The 14,133-nt window shown below is 34.7% G+C and overlaps 1 protein-coding gene across 7 annotated transcripts in view; it reads left to right on the top strand.

Annotated features, from left to right (window-relative positions):
* PHC3 (polyhomeotic homolog 3) overlaps nt 1–14,133 on the top strand; it is a 77,066-nt gene that overhangs the window by 23,658 nt on the left and 39,275 nt on the right. For 6 of the 7 annotated variants that reach the window (XR_005019742.1, XM_036851246.1, XM_036851248.1 and 3 more), the window contains exons 5-7: nt 315–473; nt 2,548–2,646; nt 9,077–9,323. Coding sequence is in view for 6 of the 7 variants with exons in the window: in XM_036851246.1 (XP_036707141.1) it covers nt 315–473; nt 2,548–2,646; nt 9,077–9,323 (505 nt within the window). In the remaining variant the exon portion in view is untranslated. The remainder of the gene's footprint in view (nt 1–314; nt 474–2,547; nt 2,647–9,076; nt 9,324–14,133) is intronic. The other variant, XM_036851249.1, reaches the window with a different exon arrangement.

Genomic DNA, 14,133 nt, shown 5'->3' with positions numbered 1-14,133 from the left:
AGAATATTAAAATAATGGAACAATAGCCCTAATTTTTGGGAGGTAGTAGAAATGATATTTTAAGATGTTGGAATCTTATGAAACACAACGAGGATGTCCTTAAAAATTGTCCTAATTACTAACCAGTACATGCTATTGTTTGCATATGTGCAAATAATCGCCTACAGAAGTGATGGGTCTGTCAAAGATGAAGCCCTCTCTTAGGTTCCTCAGCCACAATATATACCATTGATTGCCTAACTGCAGCTTGGTGAAATTCAGTGACATGGAAGCAAGAAATGGAAGCCTATGACCTGATATGTTTTCTTCCTTAGATCAACCTCTCTACTTCTCCTACACCTGCACAGTTAATAAGCCGTTCCCAGGCTTCCAGTTCTACCAGTGGCAGTATTACCCAACAGACTATGTTACTAGGGAGTACCTCCCCTACCCTAACGGCAAGCCAAGCTCAAATGTATCTCCGAGCTCAAATGGTAAGATATGAGCTACCAGATTTTTTCAGTGTTTAAAGACTTGAGAGAGATCAAAATGTTTCTTGATTTGATGCAATAGGAGGCATTTTTAATATTTAAGAAATGTTTAACAAAATTTTTGTGTATGTGCCTAGCTCTTATACATTTATGTCATGAAAAATTCTACCTTTAATTGGTAGGCCTTCTTGGTGTATCAAATAGTAATTAGCAGCATTAGGGAGCTAACAGATTCTGTAACACAGGAGTGATTAATTTTTAATATCAAATTTCTTTGATTTCAAACCCTTTTTCATATTTTAACATCTCTGAAACTGAGATGCATTTTATATTGATGGCATCTTACGGTTGTAGTTGGTGCTTATAGTGATACATAAAATCACCGTATATCTTTGACATCTTAGATTTGATGAAATTGTTAGAAACATAAAAAACTTGGTTAACTATAAATTAGAATTTATATTGTGGGATCTTCTGAAATCTGGATTGGAGTTCGTGTTAATTTACCAGATGAGTTTTAGCTTTGGTTATTCCCATCTTAAAATCTGCAAGGTGATTTGTGTTCCTATGCTCACTTTGATCTTTTGTTAATACAGGAATGTTAATTTGGCTATTGTGTGTTTGAGTATCTACTGATTTCCTAATTTACTTGTTGAGCCTTCTTTAAGGAATGTAAAAATTGGTTGACATTTACTTTATTTGATGTCTTTACAGGTAGCTAGAGAAGAACTTTGTCCCTGATATGTATTTATTTATATTCTTTTTTATCCAGTGAACTGAATATATATCTGGATCCCCAGTTCTCCACTAAAATTGCAAAGAAAGTTTCCATCATATTTCTAACAGGAAACAATAATATGACCCTCTTTTTATTTACAGACTGTTCAATAGACATTACCATATTTCTGGGTTTTTTCCCCATGAGATCTTATTTAACCAATAATATGCTTCAGAATTAGGGAGAACCATTTGAAATGGTTGCTACTGGACCGTTTTTGACCTCTAAAACTGGCAGTTTCATATGGTTCGCGCTAGATAGAACATCTTTTTAGGTATAGTGCTTTTAGCTGTTTGTACTGTAAATTACCTTCTTGTGAAAGTTATACCTGTTATTTAATTCACTTAAATTTAGTATGTAAAGAACTGAAGTTTAAATGATCCTTTAATTGGTAATTTTAATTTAAACAGAAATGGCTTTTGAGGAACTGTATAACTTGATGCAATTTTGAGATAGAGTATTCACAGGTTCTTTGAAACAACAGTCATAATTTACTAAATTGGATTGGATAATCTCTGAGTGGATTGTATTGCCTTTTTTAATTAATGGCATTCTGTTTCAGTATTGAAAAAAAACATTTGAAAAGAGATGGTGATAATTAAATAAATCAAGTATGTCTTTCCTTTCTTTTTCTTTTCTTTTTTTTTTTTTGATGTGAAGTTTTTTTGCAGGCTGCTTTGTTGTTGACTTTTAACATGTTGTGGCATTTACACTTAGAATGAATATTTCTTTACAAATAGTTTTAAAATCAAGAGCAACCTAGGTTTGTACTACACAGATCCTGTGTAGCTGAGTGAAATATTGTAACGTAGCATGTGGCATAGTTATCCTTTGGGGTAAAGAGGACTGAAAAGACTTTTTGGTGTTTCTTTTCATGTTTCTCACTGAAATTTAGTTTGCATTCAAGAGCAGTGACTATGGTTGCATATTCTAACTTCCATTTTAGGAATCCTGCCACAATAGTTTTGAGCTAGGAAAAGTTTAATAGCTTATTCGGGGAAAAATTTGGTATGAGGATTTCATATTGCCAAAATACATTTTCTTTTTTGAGCACTGATTTATTTTCTACTCATCAGAATCATGAGCTGTTTCAAAAATGTTTCTGGTTTTTTTTTTTTCCTTTTGAGTTCTCTATTATCAAGAAGTTCTCCTTGTCATGTAAAACCTTTTGCTTAGGAGACAATCCTAAACTGCATTGTCTTTCTGTCACAAATTTCAGTCTCTCTTGCCTGCTATACATTGTGTGTGGGGCATGTTCTTTTGTCTTAGGGTATTTTTTTGGTTTTTCTGTCTGTACAGCTGATTTTCACACCCGCTACCACTGTGGCTGCTGTACAGTCTGACATTCCTGTTGTCTCGTCGTCATCGTCATCTTCCTGTCAGTCTGCAGCTACTCAGGTGAGCTTGTCTAGCTTCATAATGTGGTACTTAAGGTCTGGGTCTTCAGGTTAAAGGTAAACGTGCATTTGTGTTTAAGTTACTGATGGTTTCAGTGCTCGTTGTCACACATTTCAGATCAACATTTAATCCAGTGAGAACTTCAAGAAAATTTTTTGGTTTTATAGAAATTATAATGCCATTAAACACGGATATTTAGGTTATTTGACGTTAGTGAAAGTTAATGCGTTTTGCTATGACATTGTATGTTTAGTTTTATTGTAAAGCAGATTTATTATGTGAGATGTATTCTTTTCTTTAGATTCCTTTGTAAGCAGTTAGGTAATAACCGCGTCAAGGTGGTTCTTAAGTTTAAAAATGAGCTGGGTAAACTTTAAACTTAAAAAATTGAGCAGAATGTTACTCAGTTTTTTGTTTATACTTTGTTTGGTACCATGGAAAAAATGAACTTTAACTTTCTCCTTACACCATTCACAAAAATAAACCAGAAGTAATGTAGACCTACAGGCAAAAGACAGAACTATAAAACCTCTAGAAGAAAACATAGGGGCTATCTCTACAACTCCAGGATAGGCAAAACTTTCTCAGATAGGACACAAAAAGCATTAACTGTAAAAGAAAATAATGATAAATTGGACTTTATCAAAATTTAAAAACTGTTCTTCGAAAGACATTGCTACAAAAACAAAGAGGCAAAGCCACAGACTGAGGGAAAATGGTCGCAATACATATATCTGACAAAGGACTTGTATTCAGAATATGTAAAGTGGATTTACAACTCAGTAATAAGATCATGAATAAAAAATGGGCAGAAGATTTGAACACTTCACAAAAGATATGCAGAAGGCCAATAAGCACATGAAAAAATGCTCAACATGATTAATCTTCCTAGAAATATAAATCAAAACCACAATGAATATCACTACACACTCACTAGAATGTCTGAAATGAAGGAGACTGAAAACGCCACATGTTGGCGAGAATGTGGAGGAACCATACTATCATATGTTGCTGGTGAAATTGTAAAAGAGTACAACCACTTTGAAAAACAGTTTTCTTATAAAGTTAAACATATGCTTAACATGTGACCCAGGAATTCCACTTCTAGATGTTTACCCTGAGAGATTTGAAAACATATATCCACATGAAGATGTTTAAATGAATGTTCGTAGCAGCTCTATTCAGAATAGCCCCAAACTGGAAGTAACCACTGTCTTTTAACTGGTGAATGGATAAACATATTGTGGAATATTACTCAGAAATAAAAAGGAACAAACTACTGTACATCTCAGAAACATTATAATTAGTAAAAGATGCCAGACATCACAGAGTGCAATACTCTGCGACTCTATTTATATGAAATTTCTGAACAGGCAGAACTAATCTATAGTGAAAAAAAAAGGATTTGTGCTACCTGGGGCAGAAGGTGGGGGAGATTGACTGGGAAGGGGCATGAGTGATGGAAATGTTCTATATCTTGATTGGGGTGGTGGTAACATGGTATATACATAATGTCAAAACTTATTGAACTGGTTCATTCATTTTATTGTTTGTAAGTCACACCTCAGTAAAGTTAATAAAAATGAATGAAATTGAGTAAATTTTAAATTAAAACAGTTGAGTAGACTTTTTACATTGTATGATACCATTTTGATATTTTTCCATAGATAATGTTTTGGATTGCATATGGCAGAAATTGGTATATCTCAAGGTCATCCTTGGCTTCGAATTTTTAATTTAATAATCTCAATCATCTGGTAAAAAGTAAAAAATGAGATAGCAGTAATATTCTTTGGCATTTTTCATAGAATCTCTATTTTATTTAATAACAAAGTCCAGTTTTCATATATCAGCATATAAAGATGGTGATCAATTAAACTCCGGTTTCTCATAATGTGCTCTGTGACCCTCTATAGTTCCTTAACTTATTTGGACTTCAGTTTCCATACTTACAAAATGAGACCTTTGTTAACTTTAAGGTTTTTTCAGCTCTAAACTTTAAGTGTCTCTTTGTGGAATGAATTTGTTGAAGTAATTATCTTCCTGTTTGTTTTGTTTTGTTTTGTTTTGGTTTGGTTTCGTTTGGTTTGGTTTTATAAAACCTGTCAACTTCCAGAATGGTAAAGTGGCATGGAGCTAGGAGTGCGGTTGCCATTGAAATTACATGTATGAAGTCCTGCATGGGCTTAAGTTCAACTCCCACTGCAGTCATTTATTAGTTGTATGACTTTAGATAAGTTACCAAACATCTCTAATAGTCATACATACTTGCAGGGTAAGTTGAAGAGTGAGTAATATATGTTTAGTGTCTAGAATATTGTAGGTACTCATTAGTACTTTTTCTGCAAAGGGGAGAATAGGAAGACCTGGGTTTATATTCTGACTTCAGCAACAGTTGCTTTGTCACTTGCCAGTTGATTGATTTTGGATAGGTCATAGTATGGCATGGTGTTTATAAGTTTGGACTCTGGAGCCAGGTTCTCTGGATTCAGATACATGTTCTACCACCTTCTCATTGTATATCCTTAAACCTCAGTTTCAACAATATAAAATAAAATAAATGTAATGCTTCGTAGGGTTGTAATGAGGATTAAATAGGTTAATAAATGAAAACCAGAACAGTGTCTGTTACCTAGTTGGCACTCACTAAATGTTAGCTGTTGTTATTACTTATGCTAAGCCTCAGTTTCTTCACTGTGAACTGGAAGTAATAGCTCAGAGTTGTTATAAGGAATAAATGAGACAGTAATCATAAATAAAGCACTCAGCATAGTGCCTGGCACGTAAGATATCACATGCTACTAATTAACTGTTTTTGTTATGCACTGTCTAAAGATGAGTCATGAATTTGGTTCTTAGCTTTCATATAGCTAATGGTGAAGAGAGAATCTCAACCATTTAAAGGATTTGCAGTTTCCAAGGTAAAATAAACCAGTTATTAGGAAAATACAACTAACAAACTCTCTAGAGCACAGTCTGTTTTGTGGGTTCTCATAGTCAAAGTAATTTATAGAATTAGCTCTTTGGGGTCCAGTTTGATGTGTATAGGTATGTGGCTCTCTAATAATCTGACTCAATTCAAGGATAGATTGAGGAACTAGAGGGATGGATTGACCTTTAGGAACTTCTCTACTAACGTTTTTCTTTGCTGTGCTTTAGAAGTGGCAGTGAATGAGGCTGACAGTGGTAGGTGATGCTAATATTTTGAATATTCCAGTGGTAACTTTCCTCAAGTTCAGGGCTGTTAGTTTTGAAAAATTTGTGCTCCACTTTGTTAATTTTTAAACATATATTTGCAGTTTTTAAAACATTTAATTTGTTTGTAATTGAGAAATACCAAATTTGAAGTTTTATTTTAATACTCTTTAACTGACAAAAGTCAGTATAACAGTTAATTTTTCCTCAGTTTTAAAATTTATAGCATACTGTAAAAAAATGAGAAATTTGGAATATCTTACCCTTACCATTTTAAATGCTCCATCTCTTCTCCTTATCATGAAAAAAAAAATGTGACTTTCAGATATCATAAGACTAAAAGTATGTTATAGAAAAGTAAAAAATCTTACCAAGGCTCTCTGGGCAATTCTGTAAGAATTGAGGAGAAAACAGCCTTTTAGATTTAAAAGCTAGAAACAGTTCTACTGCCGGCAGTGTGACATGAACTCTTAATTTCCTTATCTACAAAGAAGAGATCCTACGATAATTCACACATTATTTGTTAGATCCAAATTAAAAAACTGAAGTGAGAGTATTTGGGTAATCCACTATAAAAATGTAAGGTGTGAAATTAGCAAAAATACTTTGTGGGAATTCTAGACTTTTTCAAAAGTCAGAAAGTTTCCACAAACTGATCATAGGAAAAGTTCAGATGAAATGAAAGTTGGGCATTAGATGCCATAATATTCTTTATCTTAGAAAGGGTGGGTTCTTTTTAAAAGTGAAGTTCTGTCAAGGAAATCTGAATATGTGATCTATTAACAGCTCAGTTAGCTCTGTATATGCTTTAGGAGTACAGTTTACATGTTTGAAATTTATTGTAAATATTTAAGCCAAGATGACCATAGATAGTAAAGCCATATTCTAAAATTTATCTATTCATATAAATAACATATAGTATATAATATGCACATACATACGTTTTCTTTCAGAATTCCAGAAAACAAAAGGAAAATTAGAAGAAAAAAGTATATTATTCTATAGAAATGGACTGCTACAGCTTAAGGGTTCACTGTGTCAGATCTTCATTTACTTTGAATATGCTTTTCCTTTGAAGGAAAGCTTTTGTTTTTCAGGTTATAGTTCAGACCTTGATTACCATCATTCTGTGGTCCACCTTATGCATTATTTATGGCAGATGTTAAATTTCTTGCTGTTTTTCCGTTGCTTCCTGAGAGATTTTAATATTCCTCTGCTAGACATTTGTTGAGATTTCTTTTGGTAAAACATGAACAGATTTTAATGTTAGCTTAAGAAAACCATAAATAGAACAAGATACTTAACAACAACAAGAGCAACAAAATCCATGCAATACATTTTTCAGAATCAGATATAGGAGAATACCTCAGACTTGTGTAGTTTCTGTTATGTCTGCAGCCGGAATTGCGGGGAGTACAAAAGTGAACGTCAGAGATGAGAGCCTGCCAGTCGGAGTCTCAGTATTTCACAGATACAGACATCAGTAATTCTAAAACAAGCGAGATGTTTGTCATTGGTATAGGCCACTGTGATCCAAATTCTATGGGAAGAGCATAGAGGGGAGGAGAAATTATTTCTAACCAGAGACTTCGAGAGGTTTCTTTGGGAGAATGGGTAGGAATTTTACTGGTCTTGAGCACTGTGTTGGGCTTCAGGAGACAGCGTTGAGGAAAGAGGAATTTGAGCAAGGGCTCTAAATGAAGGCAGTGCAAGGTATGTTTGGAGAAGGGTGAGCAGAACAGTTTGGCTAGAGAATGAGGATTGTGAAATAGAATAGTGGAAAAAGGGGCTCAAAGCAGTTTGGGCCTAGACTGTGGAGGGCTTTGAGTGGCAAGCTGAGAAATCTGGATTTCAGCATATTTTATTTTTGCATTAAATTTTAGTAATACAGCAGTAATTAGTCCATTTACAATGCTGTGAAATATTTGACAAAAATCAGAGAAGATGCTCCATATGGTCTCACTTAGAAAATTCTTTCAGTAGCTTAGAATAGAACTGATTAAAACTTCAACTGCCCTGAAGTAAACATTTATTTAGCATCTGCTATTGGCTGAACACTGCATTGGCACTTGGAAAGAGAAGGTGTAGAGCATCAGTTAATGATACAGTTGTAGAGACAGAACACACATGAAACTGAAGAGCATTCATAAAGCAGCAATATATTTGTTACTTTAGAATCTCTTTTACTTCAGTTTCCCTCCCAGTGCCAGTGCTAGCATAAATGTATTAGGTGCATTCATTTCTGAGGCAAAAGGTTAGGAAGCTATGGGAGAGGCATTTTCTGCCTTGCTGTTTGAAAATGTTATAGACCTCAGGTGAGAGTAATTGGGATAATCCTTGCCATCATCCGGACTGGCAGTGTGTTTAGAATAGCCCCGGTGTAGGTAGGAGTCATCACGTAAACCATTTCAAGGCCATGCACGATGTCTTTAGTTCATGAGATCTAGTTCTCAAAGGCAAATGAGTGTTTCATAACCACCACAACAAAATCTCACTAACTCTTTAAAATTAGTTAATAGGAAATGCTTTTCAGAATTATCACAATGGGGTAGGTGATTTCATGAATTTGTTTTCTTACTTAGAAGATTAGTGTTCCCTTATAATCTCTATTAACCTATTAACTTTCTTTTTTTGTTATCTTTCTGATCTTTATTAAGATAGCAATATTGTATCCACACTGTCCTAATTGTGTGTAGTAATTTCTCACAAGTTTATGAGGGACTTGTAGCCTTAAGATGTTTCACAATCCTGTCATGGAGAACTCAGAGTGAAGTAGAAGGAATTGCTCATTCTTCCCTCCACACCCTGGGCTCTCCCACCACTGCGGCTTTGCTCAAGTTTTCCTCTTTGCCTGGAATGCTCTTCCTCTTTCTCCTTCCTTTTGACTGTCTCTGACCTGGTAACTTTAAAATGCAGTATGTTGCAGAGTAATTTCCTCATATTGATAGTTCATTTGCAATATATATATAAATATTCTATTTTCATTTAGTTCTTAATGTTTCTTTTCCTTAATGTCTTTTTAAAAAAATTGCCACTTAATGTTTAAGATATGATTACTTAGAATAATAGCTCCCCTTGCCTTCAGGGTTAATTAGTTGTTTCAAGTGCTTGGAGCTTTATGCATAATATAAAGAGCATAATATAAATGTGCTGTCATTGTTGTTATAATGGTAATGATTACCACATCAATTAATACCATCTGTTTCATCCTTATTTTTTGTTATGTGGTTCTTAGGTTCAGAATTTAACATTACGCAGCCAGAAGTTGGGTGTATTATCTAGCTCACAAAATGGTCCGCCAAAAAGTACTAGTCAAACTCAGTCATTGACAATTTGTCATAACAAAACAACAGTGACCAGTTCTAAAATCAGCCAACGAGATCCTTCTCCAGAAAGTAATAAGAAAGGAGAAAGTCCAAGTCTGGAATCACGAAGCACAGCTGTCACCCGGACATCAAGTATTCACCAGTTAATAGCACCAGGTGGGATAAAGCTTTTGTTGAAAATAGTTGCATTATTCATTTTCTTAGCAGGCAGAGCAAAACAAAAGATGTCCATTACTTGAACGAGAATACTTTTAAAACATTTTAAAATGTGAATTTTATAAGTTAACAAAAGAACAGTAGTGTAGCTTGAAAAAAGAGAAATCAAAAGAGCCCAACAACTAAAACAAATTATAATAATAAAATAGATTTTTTGGGTCAGTTGACATTTGATTAACATCTTCATCATGTGCTGGTCTTCTGTTATGTAGATAGCTTTAAAAAATTTGCCTGTGGTTTGTTTAATGTGCTTTAGTGGAACAAAATTAAAAGCTTTTTAAAAAAAGCAAGTATATATTTTTCTTTAACATTGTCATTAGTGGGAGGAATTTATGTTTCCAAAAATAAGGATTATGCATAATTATTTACCTCACCATGTTGCTTTTTTTCCATCTTTGATTTCATCTCTGAGAGGCAAATGTCAGGGAATCAACTAAGTCGTTTTCATTTTCATCAGCCTTTGAATCCCATGTGTGCTCCCTCTGCCATCTACAGATAATGTCACTTCATGGTTCCCATGCTGGAAATTCTGGGGCCGTGCAGACTGAGTTTCCTTACCATGTCTTCTGTTCATCTCAGAATTTCTCAGTGTTGAGCTTTCTTCACTTCTAATAGGATAAGGAATTATCTGCTTTCTTCTTTAAAGTTAGCACTATTTCCTTGTGTCGTTGATTGCATCTTTTTTACTGGCTCCTGACCTTCTTTCATAGTTATTATAGCATCTTTTGTCTCCCTCATGCTGGATCCTTTCTTTTGCTTCTTAAGCATACTTAGATCTCTCCTATTCTTAATATATCTACATATGTTTTTATACCAGTTTAACTATTGTTTATTGAAAGTGTGTGTGTGTGTGTGTGTTTGTGTGAGATGCACTGGGCTAGATACCTCACATATGTTACATTAAAAAAAAAAAATCTTCCTTTGATCCAGCCTCATCAGGTAAGCATCTTCTTTCTATCCTTTTATAATTATGCATTACTTTTTTTTCTTTTTTTTGCATTACTTTTTAAAGATTCATTTTACACTGCTGAAGGTTGCCTTTTCTCTTTTTATGTTTCCTCTGTGCTGATATTGCCAACATTCTCTATATCACGCAATCTCAAGATCTTGGAATTGTTTGATTCCCCTAGTTAGAAATCTCTCATCCCTCTGAACTTGTATAGCATTTTAAAAAAAAATATTTATTTAATTGTCTGCACTGGGTCTTAGTTGCAGCATGCGGGGATCTTTTAGTTGCGGCATGTGGGATCTTTAGGTGTGGCATGCGAACTCTTAGTTGTGTCATGTGGGATCTAGTTCCCTGACCAGGGATCAAACCTGGGCCCCCTGCATTGGGAGTGTGGCGTCTTAGCCACTGGACCACCAGGGAAGTCCCTTGTATAGTATTTTTATATTTCTTTGTGGTACTTTTTCTTTTATAGTTATTTATATACTTATTGATCTTAACTTTTCTATTAGACAGTAAGTAAGCTCTTTGAGGGTAGGGAACTAATATCAAGCACCTACGTGTCAGGTACTTTACATTTATTAAATCTTTTAATCCTTTTTCAGATTAACCTTTTCATTCTTTTATCTTGACAGCACCAAGTTGTGCCTTATATGTACTTATATCTATAATAGGTGGACAATAGTAAATATTTGTTGGATTAATAGTTGATTTTTTTTTCCATTTGAATTTTGGAAGTTATAGCACAGTTTTTTCCATTTGTACTAACTAGGTGTCACTGCTTAGAATTCTTCAGTCTGAATCTTAGATAAGTGAAGGGTTTGTTAGAATGTATAAATAATAAATCCACTCATAGTATGGTTAGGTGTGAATTCTTTTTTATAAACATCTGTGTGCAAGGTCCTGCTATCTATATGGCATGATAACAGGATTTTTGTACTGTGTTGTCCGGAGTATTCTTAGCCTCAAACCAGCCTCTGGTCAGTGTTTTTTTTCTTGTTTTGTTTTCTGTTTGGCTGTGCTCCATGGCTTGTGGGATCTTAGTTACCCAACCAGAGGTTGAACCCATGCCCTCAGCAGTGAAAGCGCGGAGTCCTAACCACTGGAACGCCAGGGAATTCCCTGGCCAGTGTTGGTGGAAGGAGTTCGTGTGGAGAGGCAGTGACCCACTGTGCTTGGAATGACTGCTCAGGGGACAATTCATAGTGATTTCTATAGTTTTGATAGATTATAATGGAGGGTAGGTTAATTTCCTTTCAAAGAGAAAGGTAGAACCTCTTTCAGGGTTAGTTCAAGCAAAGAGATATGCTTTTGGATTTTCATTCCCCCTGAACTCACAATATCTGGTTCTAAGTTAACACTTATTCTTCCCCTTTTCATTGATAGTGTGATAATATCTTTATAGTTGCCTTCTTCTGATGGCCAATATTTTATGTAAGTATGGAGGAGAACAGTAAGCTAAAACCATCTAAGACTCTCAGACAATTGCAATTCCAGATTTAGAGCTTATGTGTATTAACCAAACTCCAGTTTTCTGTGGTGTTACTTTTTAGAAATAAAACCAAATGGAACACCCTAAGCCACATAAACCTTTGCAGCTTCCAAGCTTAAAAATTCAATTTTAACTTAAAAATGCAGTTATTCAAAGCGATTTGTATCTTCTGGCAAGGCAGCAGTTATAATTTTTCTACCCTTTTAGTTTTTCTGCTCTTGTTGGTATGGAGTTAGTCTGAAGCTAAGATTTTTCTTTTTTTTTTTTTTGAGATTCTTGAATTGGTAATTTGTCCTTTTCTTCAATTAGAAAAATGCTTGCTCCTGCAGGTCACTTTCAAGTATTAAAAAATCTGCTTGTATTCTAACATAGTATAGTCTAGTAATTATTATAATAGACATATAACAGACATGGTTATTATTTCCTTACATGTATTTCTAGGGTGCTAACATCATTTAGTTTTCTTCATCATTTCTTCTTGAGGGTGGAATTCCCACTTGACATTTATTAATTCTATTTTTAAAATATAAAATAAAGGCAAACTTTAACCAAATGTCTGGAAATTATCATGAACTATATTAGAGCTCAGTCTTTAGAGCCTTTATGAAATTAGTTAGAAAAAATATGCATCTTTTTTTGCAGACATTAATCCAGTATGTAGTGAAAAGCCTAATTAGTCTGCTTAGGCTATCATAAAAAAATACCATGGACTAGATAGCTTAAACCAGGGTCCCCAACCCCTGGGCCACGGACCAGTAGCGGTCCTCGGCCTGTTAGAAATCGGGCCACACAGCAGGAGGTGAGCGGCAGGCGAGTGAGTAGTGAAGCTTCATTTCCCGCTCCCCATTCCTCATTGCTCACATTACGGCCTGAACCACCATATCTGCCCCCCTCCCCGTCCCTGGAAAAATTGTCTTCCATGAAACTGGCCCCTGGTGCCAAAATGGTTGGGGACCACTGGCTTAAACTTATCTTCTCACAGTTCTGGAGGCTGGAAAGCTCAAGATCAAGAGCTGGCAGTGTTTGGTTTTTGGTGAGCGCTCTCTTTCAGGCTTGCAGACGGCTGCCTTCTTGTTTGTCTTCATACAGTCTTTCATCTGAGTGCAAGAAGAGAGGATTCGAGTTCTCTTCTGTCTCATCCTGTTGGGTCAGGGCCTCATCCTTTTGACCTCATTTAACCATAATTACTTCCTTAGAGTCCCCCTTACCAAACACAGTCACATTAAGGGTTAGGGCTTCAACATGAATTTTGGGGGACACAAACATTCAGACCATAATAGGAACCTAGACTCAGCTAAGACTGTGGATTCTTTTATACCCAGCACTGCCCCTTAATAGCCAGGTGATTTTAGGCAAGTCACTTCACTACTGAAAGTTTCTTCACTTGAAATATACTGGATTAGTATAGTACCCTATGTACCTCATGGGGTTGTAGTAACTACTGAATGAAATAATATATTTAATAATTTACAGTAATATATTTAATTATTTGCAATGATAAATGGTTCTGCTGCATATGTGAGAGATGATGCCAATCATTAATTCTCATGTTATAAGGCCACCCTGACCATACTAAAGTGTTTATTAAAATCAGAGAAATTAACACACGTCGTATGATTCTCCAGAACACCAGGACTTTTCTTATACGGAAGTATTGCTTAAGATATCCTTACAGTTATTCTGTAGTATATGTGCTTGTCAGTTGGACTTATGGACTAATATAAAATATATAGACTCATTTTGATTTCTGATCAAAGAAAAATTTTATTTAGGTGAAAGGATAACTATTACTCTATTGAATTACCAGCTCTAGAAGGCAAAGATTGCTTACTTGCTAGAGCACAGAAAGACTTTTTATTCCCATGAATATAATCTCCATTGTACTTCAAGAATATGGTAAATTTTAATTATAACTTAAAAATTGAATTAAAATGGGCCTTTGCTAAACTTCTATTTCCTTATCTGTAAAAGGGTACCTACTCAACAGGCATTTTGTGAGTACAAAGGAGAGAGATGTGAAAGCATCTTAAGCCCCTTGGTGGAAAGGTACTCTATAGAAATCCAAGATTTTTTTGAATACTCTATAATAGAGTCTTTATCAACACATTTATAAAGTGCTGACATAAAATTTTTGGTCTTAGTTTGAAATGCTAGTCTAGTTATATGAAAATTACTTTGTTAGATGAAATTTTAGATCTAATTTCCATTTTGTTTTTAACAATTCGTGGGTATTGCACCTTTTTTTTTTTTTAATTTTTTTTTTTTGTTGTTGCACCTTCTAAATGCTTCTTTCTTGAGATGTTAATCAGATG

The sequence above is a fragment of the Balaenoptera musculus genome, chromosome 4 (assembly GCF_009873245.2).
Source record: "Balaenoptera musculus isolate JJ_BM4_2016_0621 chromosome 4, mBalMus1.pri.v3, whole genome shotgun sequence".
In the NCBI taxonomy this organism is placed as follows: Eukaryota; Metazoa; Chordata; class Mammalia; order Artiodactyla; family Balaenopteridae; genus Balaenoptera; species Balaenoptera musculus.
Note: the sequence above shows the minus strand (reverse complement) of the source record. Positions and strands in the feature narration are given on the sequence as shown.